Source organism: Miniopterus schreibersii (assembly GCF_964146895.1).
Source record: "Miniopterus schreibersii genome assembly, chromosome: 2".
NCBI classification, from domain to species: Eukaryota; Metazoa; Chordata; class Mammalia; order Chiroptera; family Miniopteridae; genus Miniopterus; species Miniopterus schreibersii.
Window position 1 is genome coordinate 181,776,330 of NC_138102.1, and position 12,688 is coordinate 181,789,017.

Here is a 12,688-nt window from a genome sequence, read left to right on the forward strand (position 1 = left end):
GCAGCAGGGTTGGAGAGGGGGTGGGCAGGAAGGAGCAGGGCTGGGGCAAGGAGGGTCTGAAGGGGAGGTGAAGGGAAGGCAGTATCCTAAGGTGAGCCAGGGCCCAGGGATGGGAGGGAGGCTGTTGCCAGGGAAACCAGGTCAGTCTCCCATCAGGCAAGAGGTGCTCAGCACCCTGTGAGTGGGATCTGGCTGAGGGTCTGGTGGTGTTGAGCTTAGAGCAAGGCTGTGAAATTGAGGAGCGAGGGTTTTCGTTTGGAGACACTCAAGAGTCACTGGCTGTCAGGGTGGGCAGGGCCCAGAGAGATTTGCTTGTTCATGCAACAGACGTTTACCAGATGCCTGTCACTGTCAGAGCTGTGAATGCAAAACCCCTGTCTCCTTGGAATGTAGGATCTAGCTATGGATAAAGGCAAGGAGCATGTCACCAGGACAACTTCATGGCATAAGTGCTCAGAGACCATAAAACTGGGAGAGGGTGGTGGTCGGGGTGGGAGAGGGTGACCATTGCAGGGGGAGAGATTGGGTAGGGACTTCTCAGAGGAGGTGACAATGAAGCTAAAGGGTCAGAAAGGGCAGTTCTTGAAGGTCTTGGGAAGAGTCTTCCAGGTAGAAGGAACAGCAGGTGCAAAGGCCCTGGGGTGAAGTGTGCTTAATGCACCTGAGAGCCAGGGTGAGGGTAGGAGGGAGATGAGATGGTGAGGGGCGGTAGGTAGGGCCTTGCAGACTGCAGCGAGGGCTCTGAAGTTTATGCTGACAGAGACAGGGAGCCATGCCAGGGTTTTGAGCACAGGAGGGAGGTGATCAGGCTACTGTTTTCAACAGTTCAGAGCAGGCCATGTGGGGACCGTGAGGAGGCTCCTGGTCCTCCAGTGGGGAATTCCGGAGTTTTAGAGAAGGGGAGGGGTTTGCCCGAGGCCTCAGACCCCATCAGTGCTGGGACTGGAGTTCAGATGCAGGCCCCTGGTTTACTGCTTTCATAGAATATGAGGAGCTGTCCACCCTTTCCCTGTGGCTCAGATTCTGGGGGCAGGAACGGGGTTGGGTGGGCAGTGGGTGATGAGTTCTATCAGAACCTCTCCTCTTAAAGGTGGGGAACCTACTTAAGTCCATTTTACCTCAGGCCGCCCTCTTTAGAATGAGACACAGATTTTCTGAGGCCCCTCCCAGCTGACCCCTGGTTCTGGGATTAGGTGGATTAAGTGGTGGGACTGGACCACAGTTGGCCGTGTTCTAAGACTGGGCAGGAGCTGCCAGGAGGGAAGGGAAAGAGGAGGGTTTTAATGAGAGCAGCCTGGCAGGAAAAAAGGGGAGGGCCCACTCATTCTGATTTTAAACATGTGCCCAGGGGCCCTGCCCAAGGCTGGGCTCAGAGATGGTCTCTACACTCCTTGGCCACAAGAGACTTTCCGCCTGGGCAGCCTGAGGAGGCTGGGACCCACCTCACTTGGTGCAGGGGCTGGGGAAGGCCTAGGTGCAGGCACTTTGGAGCCTGGAGATGAGTTCTAACCCAGCCACAGGTGAGGAGAGAGGGACAGGGGTGTCCAGTCAATCGCGGCCACACTGGACCGGCCCTCTGTGGGCTCCAGATCCAGGCCTCGGGCAGAGATGGAGGGGGCATGGGTGAGGGGAAGGGAGAAGTGGTCAGGGGAGGGAGGCAGGGACAGGGAGAGGGAGGTGGTCAGAGGTGGAGAGGCTCGGATAGTCCAGAGATGGCCTGCCAGCCAGGCCTGTGGGGGCCTCTCCCTTCCTGGGCCCCAAGGGAACTCTCAGGCTGGGGCAAGGAGGTGGGGTGGGGTCCCAGCAGGTGGTGGCTTGGTGGGGTTTGGGTTCTCTGGTGGGTCTGCATGAGTGGCCATGTCTGCTGTGATGAGGGTAGGGCTGGCTCCAAGGTCTTTGGAGAACTGAGCATTGGCCCATCCAGGGAAGGAACCTGGAGAAGGGAAGAAACAGGAATAGGGGTATGCCGGGGGTGCGGGGGGCATTTCGTTCCAGGGTCCCCTGTGCCATCATGGCCACCGTCCCCACTGTTTTGTCCTTGACTCTGTGTGCACATGGTTCGAGTGTGTCAGCATGCTGGTGATCTTGCTAAACTGCGTGACACTTGGCATGTACCAGCCCTGCGACGACATGGACTGCCTGTCAGAGCGCTGCAAGATCCTGCAGGTGAGGCCGGCCTGCCCTCCCCCTCCACCCCCGACGGCCCGCCCACCCGTCCCCACTCTGCCCCACCTACCGGCGGTGCCCTGCTCACCTCCCCCAGGAGCCCGCCCACAGCCAGGCACAGCTGAGCCGTGCCCGCCCCTACCTGCCCTGGCTACACTGGCCGTCTTCTTCGCGCCCAGCCGGTTTTGCCCTTTCTCCACGACCTTCGTCTCCGGGCCTCTGCCCTAGTCCAGGCCCCCGTCTTCTCCCACTTCCTCCTCCTGGTCTACCCAGTGTGCAGTGACCCCAACATTCCTCTGCAGAAGCCTCCCTTCGCTCCCCGGTGCTCTTGGAGTAAAGTCAAGCTCCGTAATTGGTTCTCGATGCCCTTTATGAGCAGGCCCAGTATCCCTTCTGTACCCTCCTGTTCTCATCTCCTGAGGTCCCAGGTGGAGCTAACCTCTCCCACCTGCCATGACCCTGTGCAGTGCATGTGCGCCGCAGTGCAGGGGTTCGGGTTACACCCATGTTACAAGTGTGGAAACATTCATTTCCCTGGGAAAGAGACCCTCCCGGGAGGAACTGCCCCCGGCCTCCTGTGTTTCCACAGGGCTCAGGGGTTCCCAAGCAACCCAGGGCCTCAGAATGCCCTGGGGCACTTGGATCTAGACCCCTGGCCCATCCCAAGCCTGCAGAGTCAGAATCTCTGGAGTGGGTCTTGCTCTGGAGCCTCCCACTCCCTCACTTCTCGCCTTCCTCTTGCCCTGCAGGTCTTCGATGATTTCATCTTCATCTTCTTTGCCATGGAGATGGTGCTCAAGATGGTAGCTCTGGGCATTTTTGGCAAGAAGTGCTACCTTGGGGACACATGGAACCGACTGGATTTTTTCATTGTCATGGCTGGGTAAGTACTGCCCCAGGCAGGTCTGAGCCTCTGGTGTTTGCCAGACCTAATTTCAATAACCCGTGGACATCCTTGTGACAATGACGGAGCTGCATGGTAATGTAGGAACTGACATGCCTTCCTCCCCTCTCCGGTACTCGTGAGTCCTCCTGCACTGTCAGCTGATATTCGGCCTGCTTTCCACTAATTAACTGCTTGACCCTGAGCGAGACTTTGGTTTCCTTATCTGTAAAATGGAAATAATAATAGTAGCGACCTCAAAACGAGCGCCCAATAAATGTTAGCTGCTAGCATTACTGTCACCCCAGGCCACTCAGCAAGTCAGAGGTAAGCCGGATTCAAGCGCTGTCTGACTCCAAACTATGATTGTTTCTACCAAGACACAAGCTACAGCCAAAGAGAGGCCAGGGCACAACTTAGCTCATCAGAGAGCCTGTGTCTTGCTCTGCTCGGGGCCTCGTTCCTGCTTTCCTGGGTCCAGCCAGGCTGGCGGCTCATTCACGCTTGCATCTAACAACCAGGGCTTGAATGAGCTCCTGAGCGTCAGCACTGTCAGGCTGCAGAGGGGGCAGGCCATGGAGGACAACAAACCTGGACAGAGGCCTTGTCCTTGCCAGCTGCCGTCTGCGGAGAGGCATCCAGTGCCACATGGGTGAACGCGTCACACGCACAGACGAGGGCTCTGGGCAAGGCGTCAGGGTTTTCTGAGGGCATCTCGCTCCAGGGTCGGGGGCTTGAGGACTTCCCTGAGGAAGAGACGCACAGAGCTGGAGGACGAGCTGGCGCTAGCCCTGCCCAGCAATGGGGCGATAGGGCAGAGGTGACCAGGGGAGAGAAGGCTGGAGGCCTGCGAGTGTGGTTCACGTGTGTGGATGTGAGGGCGTGTGCGTGCATGTGTGCGTGTGTGATGCCACCGGGAAGGGGCAGGGAGGGCAGACAGGCCCGCGCTGGGAGGGAGTCGTTACACTCAGTCTGCGAAATTCCGCAGGTAAGTTCTGAAGTGAGATGACGTGGCCACTGGTGTTGGAGAGACGTTGCACCTCTCTGAGCAGCCTTTCTAAGAAGCGTATTCGATGTCGCAGCCCCGCTGTCGACAGTCATGTAGGCCTAAGTAGGAGTCATGCCGGGTTCGTGTGGTTTCCTGGGACCCACGCCACCCCTTTGGCGAGTTCCTCTTTCCCATTCGGGTTTGGCTGGAGGCTAGCATTAAGTCACGTGTGTGTGTGTGTGTGTGTGTGTGTTAAAGAAAAGGTATTTGGATGGTGTCATTTTCCAGTCCTGCCTCTCCCTTGATCTTTGTGAGTGAAGGACAGTTTGTCGCATTGTTCTGGAGTCATAATTCTGTCCCTCAGACGGCACACAGCACATTCAGCTCTCGGCGGAGCGTTGCAGGGAGTCGGGCACAGGGCTGGCTCTTGCTTGGGAGGCAGCTGCTTTCCTCTTGCTGGAGGCTTCTAGGGCTTTCTCCCTACCTTCGGAACTCAGACATTTCACCAGAGTGGGTCATGGGGAAAAGGCTCCCCGTGGGGCCTCTTAGAACTCGAGGTGAGGGAAAAGCTCTCTTATTTCTCTTTGGTCATTGCCCTTTCTTCTCTGGTCTCCTGCAATTCCCATTAAAGGGGTGCTGCCCTCCTTTGCCTGCCCTCCACACCGTCGCCCTTCTCCCGCGCAGATTTCACCCATGCGGGAGGGGACCCCGGGACCCCGGCTCCCGAATCACTGGCCGCGCTCCTTGCTCACTCCCGCCTCGTCAGCGGGCTCACTGCCTCCGTCTTGCGCTGCTCTCCTCGCGTCCTGCTCCCTCCAAGGTCGCTTCTCCTTCTGGGCTTCTCATCTTCCGGAGCAGCTTGGTCCTGTCCTTGTTTTCTGGATGCCATATTCCCCCGAATCTCCTTGCAGATCCTGATTTAGACTCCTTAGACATCCTTTCCTGATCCCGAAGTCAAAGCATGATTTCCAAAAAGTTCTATGAGATGACCCTCACAGCCGTGTTAGAAGGAAGATGTATCACGGGTCTGTTTGGCTCAGTCCTGGGGAGCCAGCTGGAGGGTACCCCGCAGGGTGAGCAAGAGCCAGGGAGAGAGAATGCGGGGCGAGAGCGCAGGTTAGAATCAGGGCTCGTTAGCAAGCCGCAGGGTCGTAAAGCCGTAACCTTTGGAGTTATCGCTTCTGTTGGGAAGAAATCACTAATAAAAATCTACAAGTTAATACGTAAATTCACAGCAGCCAGACCTTTAATTAACAGTAAACGGTGAATCACACATATATTCCCCTAATGAATTCAGCCTCAGAGGAGTCTGTTAATGAATGCTCCAAAACCACATTGCGTGTGAGAAATGCTGTCCCCCCTTTGCCTCATTTCCAAATTTTAGGAGAATTTTTCTTAACTCCTGTTTCGAGGAAGTCATTTGTTTTGCTGGCTCCACTCGCTGCCTCCCATGAGCATCCCCACCCTGCCCTTCTGACTTCAAGAGTCTTCTCTATTGCTTAGTGATCCTCCCCCCCACCCTGTGTCTGCTCACATTATAAATTAAGACCCAAGCTGAGCAGAGGGAGGAGCCGGCCGGCCTCAGCTTTGTGCTGAGGCCTCTGTCAAATATCTTTTCTTGGTCCTCAGGTGGGGTCCACAGGCCACCATCCTGCTGGGGTTGAGGGAGAGCTGGGCGCAGGCAGGGTTGCAAAGGGTCCCAGGCTTGGTTTAATGCCCTGCTGTCACCATGTAAAAATTCTTTATACATTTTGAACAGGGGCCCTGCATTTTCATTTAGCGCTGGGCCCCACAGATTATGTAGCTGGTCCTGGCTGGGGCAGGCATAATGAAGACCCGTGTGTGGAATGCTGTGGATTTAGGTGACTCAGACCCACCCGTCCTCCAGGTCCTCTCCATCCTTTGTGCATGGGTGAAGAGGCAGGATGGGAACCCGCAACCCCGGGCTCCAGAGTCCAGCCCCCCAGTTCTGCTCCCACTCAAGACCTGTCCCCAGAGCTGCCCACTCATCCCCCGCGTCCCAGCCAGGCTCGCTGCTATAAATGTTCTGTTTCCCGAGTAACAGGCCTGACATCCAAAGGTTGTTTTCTTCCTTCCTGCTCCTCCCCATTCCCAAATTACTGTCTCCTCCTTCAAGCTGTGGAGAAGACAGAAACTCCACACTGGAAGGTCCCTTAGAGGTCAGAACCTTCACCTTCACATCCAGCCCGGCCCCTGCTTCCATGCTGCCGCTGAGGGAGCTTTCCCCCGAGGCAGCCGATCCCAAACTGGGACAGCCTGGTATGTTAGAAAGTTCTTTTGTTCACTGAGCTCAGCTTTGTCTTCTGTAGCTCCCACCTGATGGAACCATTCATTCACGTGTTCATCACAAAATCAGCACTTACTGAGCATCTACTACATACCAGGCCCTGTGCTGGGGCGTGCGGACAAGACATGCTGCTGTGATCTCATGGAGCTCACAGTTTAGAAAATGGACGTAACACAGATAGTGAAATTCTAAATTCTAAATTGGCATCAATGCTGTAGCAAAGAAGTATAGAGGGTTGTGAGGTATGGAATAGGGACCTGAGTTAGGCAGGAGTATCAGCATTCCGCTCCAGAGGGAGAGGCCTGGGGGTGAGGAAGGGCTGAGCCCCAGAGGGTAGGGGAAGGGCATCCCAGGTAGAGGGGAGGAACAACATGCAGAGGGCCTGAGGGGGCTGCTTGAGGAAGGGGAGGGAGAGCAGAGAGGATGCTGGGTGCTGAGGAATGAAGCCAGAGAGGGGGCAGGGACCTGATACAACAGGGGGGCCTGGAGCCTAACAGACCCAGGACAGTCCTTCAGAATTTGGAAGGTGCCTCCCTTCCTCCAGGTGTCTCGTTCTCCACGGGAAGTGTCCCCAGAACCTCCCACCATTTGTCAAAGGACAGGTGAAGAGGCCTCACCTGCTGAACTTGCTTCAAGTGACCAAGGTCCTGGTGGGGAGCGGGAGCCCAGCCTCCCAGTGATGACGTGAGGATGGGCTGCCTCTGTTTGAGTGTCATGCTGGATTCTGGTGACTTGTTGAGTAGCTGTGCTGTCTGCCACCCCCACGTGGCGTTCAACCTCCAAGCCAGGTCTCTCCCACCCTGGAACTACAGTTGACTTTTTAAAAACCCAAATACCAAACTTCGAATTCATTGCTATTAATTTCATCTTACATTGATCACCAGGAGACCTGACTCATTACATTTACCTCCTGTGCTTGATCAGCACAGGACAGCAGGCCCTGGGGCATCTCACTGGAGACTCTTCCAGCGTGTGACAAAGCCCTGGAAATCATCGGGTAATAATTGAGCCCACCGCACTGTCTTATTTAAGCTACACTTTTCTTTTCTTTTTTAATATGTTTTCATTGATTTCTAGAGAAAGAAGAAGGGGTAGAGAGATAGAAACATCGATAAGAGAGAAACATTGACGGGCCGTCACCCACACGCCCCCCCACTGGGGATCATGCTGGCAAATCCCACGCATGTCCCCGACCCGACCGAACTGGCGACTTCTCGGTTCATGGGTCAACACCCAACCACTGAGCCACACCGGCCGGCTACACTGTTCTGTCTTTGTCCATTAGGAGGTCATGAAATAGTCGATGATATTCCTGTTGAACGTGAGACGTTCTTTCCCTACATATCTCTCCTGGTGCATTATGCTGGTAATTCCACCTCCTCCCCTAACCAAAACCACAGAATGGCCATTGCCAGCTGCAGGGAGGGGCCTGGGCCCCCTCATATTAAAGAATTCCCCTAAGAATTCCACTGCCGAGTCTCTAGGGTGCGCCAGGACTGGAGGGCCGGGCTGCAGGCACCTCTTCAGAGTGAAGCTGCGGCAGAGCCTGGCCACGGGCACAGCCGCACAGGCCCTGCCTTAGATGGGTGCAGGGACAGGAGCCGCTCTGCATCTTCGAAAGCCTTTGAAAGCTTCCGACTGTGACTGTGAAGGCATCAAATGGAGCCGCCGAGGGACGAGCGTGAGCGGACTGGGAAAGGGTGACCTCCCCAATCCTCACACACATGCACGGCCTTGTACCCTACTCAGTGCTCCTCAAAATTCAAGGAACAACAGATTTACTGGGGCACATGTTAAAATACAGATTCCCAGGCCTCACCCCAGGGATCTGGACCCAGCAGGTATGATAGGGTCTGGGAACCTGCATTTTAGCCAAATGCCCAGGTGGCCCTGCTGCAGGTGCTCCAGTTCCCTTGACCCTTCCAGAACCCCTCACTGGGAGCGCTGCAAGTGGGGATCACGAGTTGAAGTTCTGGGAACAGCAGGGAGGGGAAGAGGCGTGTGGAGGGCTCCATTTCTGATCTGTATCCAGGATCTAAATTAATTCTTATGACAAGTAGATGTACTTTGTGAACTGAACAGTGGGACTCCTCTTGAGAATTTCTATGATTAATAATATTAACACGAATAGCAGTAATGTCAGTCACTCAGCACCTGGCCAAGGAGTGGGAAGGAGAGGTGGGGTCAGGATTTGTCACAGTCTGGAAACATCTCCCGAGGGCGCAGCTTCCTACCCTGACTCTCACAGGCTCTTGGGAAACAAAATGTCAATAAGAATTATTCCTCAGCCCTGGACCAGAGCTTTCTAAAAAGACCAGGCAGGCACGTCCCCCGTGCGGTTGCTTGCTGAGAGTTCCTTTTGTTCAAAGTGCCCCATCAGTGGGATTTTAAAAAGCAAAGGGAATTGAATCCTGTTAGGCATCATCCAGGGGTGTGATAAAAATAAGAGCATCTACTGATTGTTGAGTACTCACTGTGGGCCGATGCTGTGCATTATCTGGTCTGATCTTCCAACTAGCTTTGTGTGGGAGGGACCCTTCCATTTCACAGAGGAGGCACAGGGACAGAGAGTGACCTGCTCAAGGTCACGGACTGGTAAGGGGCACAGCAGGAGTTGAACGCAGGGAGTTGGGCTCCACAGGCTGGGATCGAGTCCTGGTTCTGTGTAATTTGCTGGGTGTATTTGTCAGGGATGCATTTGGCTGCAAGTAACCAAACATCCAACCAATAATGGCTTGAGCAAATTCTGGGGTGTGTTTTTTTGATATAACATGAAGTTTTGAGATCATTGGTTACTGGTGATGGCTCTGCAATGTCCTTGTGATTTTTCAGACCTTTCTTCAGGGTCACAAGGTGGCTGCTGAAGCCGTGGGCGTCATGTCTGCATTGAAGGCAGGGAGACAGGGAGATAAGCTACGCCAGCTGTACCTGTCCAGTTGGGTCAGGGAAACAACATTTTCTTTCCGAGATCCTTCCCCCGTCCCAGCACGCTCAGCCAGAACTGGGTCTTGAGGCCACCCTTAGCTGCAAGGGAAGCTAGGAGAATAGGAAGCATCGTTGAATTTGGCTAAATTAACCAAGAATTGTCCTCTGGTAAGATTGGAAGGAGAGAATACACATTGGGTGGGCAACTCTCAGTCTGCCACATTCCTGTCCTAGGACCTGAGTTTCTTTGTCTGCTCTCGGCCAACGCTGTGGCCCTACCATGTCTCCAAGCCCTGGTCTGAGACTTCAGCACTCTGCCTGGGCTGACTGGGCAGCGTGTGTGATCTGTTGAAAAATCTAAAGTCAAATACTAACCGATGCAAGCTCCGCAGAGGTCTGTGCCTGCCAGCAGACCTGGCTGTGGTTATGGGCATCAGAGGGTCATCACTGGGGCTGTTTCCAGAAGCCATTGCAGCCAGCCTCCCTTCTGCATAGCTCTCTGTGCATTATCTGTGGGTCAGGGAAACACTTCATGTGTCAGCAGGCCCAGGGCACCCTTCAGGCCGTGACCCTGACTTCACGCCCTTATTTATCCTGGGCTCTACTGGTCTGTCTGCTCCAAGGACTGGGTGCTCTGAGGCCAGGGCCGAGGCTGTCATCATCCTGGAGTCCCCACAGCCTCACCCTGGCCAGCATGGAGAAGGAAGCTCCATGACATGTTTGTTTCATATCTGTTGTGTCCAGGCACCACAGAGTGGGGGAGGGGGCGGGGGGGGAGGGTATCTGGGGCCATTGTTTTTGGGCTGAACTGACCGTTGGGTGCCTGTGGACTTGGGACGGTTCCAGTGGGAACCTTGGTGTGGATGATTTCTCATTTGCATGTGGAGCAGAGTGGGGGAGAGAGTGATGATCACTGCTGAGGTTTGTCTCTATGGAAACAGGATGCTAGATGCCATGGGGGAGGAGGGTTAGTCACCAGACACTCTCAGGCCGCAGGTTGACAAGCCAGACACCAGTCAGTCATGAGTCAGGCAGGACTCTCTCAGTAACACGGGCTGGGAATCCGCCAAACCTGGTTTAAGAGAGTTTATCATCTGGACCAAAAGTTGAGGGGCCTCTGGCTTCAGGGCCTGCTTGATCCAGAATCCTGAAATAAGTCACCAGACACTGTGTCCTTCCATCCCACAGCTGCTCATGCATGTGCGCCAGCCTCCCTCTCTGGCAGCTTTCTGGTCCTGGAGTTCACAGCCCACGCCCTCAGGTCCCACACAAAGCCCCCTTTCTTTCCCAGACACCCCCACGAGTGCGGAATCACCCTGCATGGCTTGGCTGGGCTGCGTGGGCCGTGGGCCGTGTCCTCAACTCGAACCTGTCACCGTGGCCGGGGCGAGGCAGCGCTTTGATCGGCCAGGCCACAGCAGGGCAGCAGCCTGGTCGGAGGCCAGCCGCACCGGGCCCTGGCCTGGGCACGGGGAGCTGCTTGGCAATCCCCAGTACCCTCCCCTAAGAGCAGACGGGCCTCCGGGCAGGCAGAAACCACATCCTCTTAGGTGGTTTGCTGACGGCTGGGCGCTCTTACATCCTCACAGTTCTGAGAATCTGGGGTTGGTAACCCAGTTGTGCAGATGAAGAAATGGAGGCTCAGAGAGATTAGCGGCTGTCCCTGGTCACAGCGCTTGTATGAGCCAGATCTGGGTTGTGCCCAGGTGCATCGGCCCCCAGAGCCCATGCTGACTCACAGTGTCAGGGGTTTGACTTTTTCCGAGGCTCAAATATTCTACTTGACCTGCCCTGGAGGACCTGGGCAGCCCTCCAGCTCTCAGAGGGCGAGGGTCCCCAGAGAGGGACATTTCTCCCAAGCTTTGGTAGAGCTGAGAGTGTCTCTATGTTGTGGTGCCAAGACTGCTTCATGGCAAAAGGAAGCTAAATTTCATGGGAGGTAGATATGAGGTATATTTGGGACATATTCTAAAAAATCATATATTGTCATTTATCTGAAGTTCAAGCGTAACCGAACATCCCGTATTTATCTAGCGACTCTACCCAGAGATAAAGTCACTGGACTATTGTCACCTGAATGTAGCCTTTGTGAGAAGGTCCTGGGTCTCCTGCTGCTGAGGTCCCTGGAGCTGCCCTGGTTCCCACCTGCCTGGGATCTGTCCACGTAACCCTTCCTTCGACTTTGTAGCCTCGAATTCCCCCTTTACTCTGAACTTGACCTGAGTTGGTTTCAGAGCATCCTTGACGATATATGGCTGAAAATGACCCATAAGTCAGTGCTGGCTAGAGGTAAGGGTTAATGCTGTTACTGATTTTCACGCTCCCTTATTTCCTCCCTCCCTTCCTTCCTCCACTGAACACCTATGTGCTGGGTGCGGGCAGAGTGGTGTAGGCTGCTGGTCTAGTTATCAACCAACGTGAGACTGAGTCATCACAGAGCTGCACCCTGACAGATGAGCCTCTGTTTCCAGCATCTCAGCTGCCTTTCCATTAGCTACATCTTAAATTACGTTTTAAGAAAGCCCCCGTGGGCCCCTTGAAAAGCTTGAGGAAACACCCTATTTTTATCAATAACACACAGAAATCATCTCCTGGGAGGGGTATTCCCTGAAAAGATGTTAGATCTCAGTCAGTGATGTTGTTTCTTGTTAGCTCCAAGCTTTTTTCCTTGATCTCGGCCTTCAAGTCATTTGTTTGACAAGCTGGCATGGGGAGCCCTGGGCTGAGCATTGGGGACCCAGCAGGGACCTTGAGCTAGCCTTGGCTCTGAGGACCAGGGACATGACAGAGCAGGCCACAGAGCCAGAGGTGCCTTAACAGAGGCACAGTGGGACACAGGTCAGGAGAGCTCAGCTCTGCCCCAGGCGTGGAATCTGGAAAGCCAGGAAGGGCACTCCAGGTAGAAGGCCGGGCGAATGCCAAGGCATGTAGGCTGGAAACAGCATGGCACACTCTGGAAGCTGGAGAGGTTCGGGTGTCCCTTGAGTGCAGGGCTCGTGGTGGGCAGTGCTGGGGTTGTGCCAGAGAGCTTGAGGCCCCTGCTGCCTGGGCTCTCTCTGGCAGGAGGCGGGTCCAGGGAAGGGTTGAGGAAGGCATCGTGTGGTTTGTGGGCCAGAGTGATGAGGCAGCGAGCGAGCGACTGTGATATAATGCTAGCCAACAGTGTTTGGCTCTGACTTGTTCTTGGCCCAGTTGTAAGCACTGAATCCAGAGGACCACTCACCCTCCCCACACTCTTGTGAGGTCAACTCAGTGACTTGCCCGAGGTCACGTGGTGCACTAGCAGCAGAACTGGGAGGGAGACCCAGGCTCCATGCTCTAACCACTGGGAAACACTGCCCCACGCTGGCCCCTCTCCGTGTGCTGCCATCTGTGTTGTGCTTCCTGGCCATCTGGGGGTGCTCAGGAGCCAGAAGGC

The 12,688-nt window shown here is 55.1% G+C and overlaps 1 protein-coding gene across 1 annotated transcript in view; it reads left to right on the forward strand.

Annotated features, from left to right (window-relative positions):
* CACNA1I (calcium voltage-gated channel subunit alpha1 I) overlaps positions 1-12,688 on the forward strand; it is a gene marked incomplete at its 3' end in the record, with an annotated part of 90,747 nt that overhangs the window by 26,853 nt on the left and 51,206 nt on the right. Inside the window, exons 3-4 of the mRNA XM_081128153.1 lie at positions 2,055-2,166; positions 2,916-3,049. Coding sequence (XP_080984279.1) covers positions 2,055-2,166; positions 2,916-3,049 — 246 coding nt within the window. The remainder of the gene's footprint in view (positions 1-2,054; positions 2,167-2,915; positions 3,050-12,688) is intronic.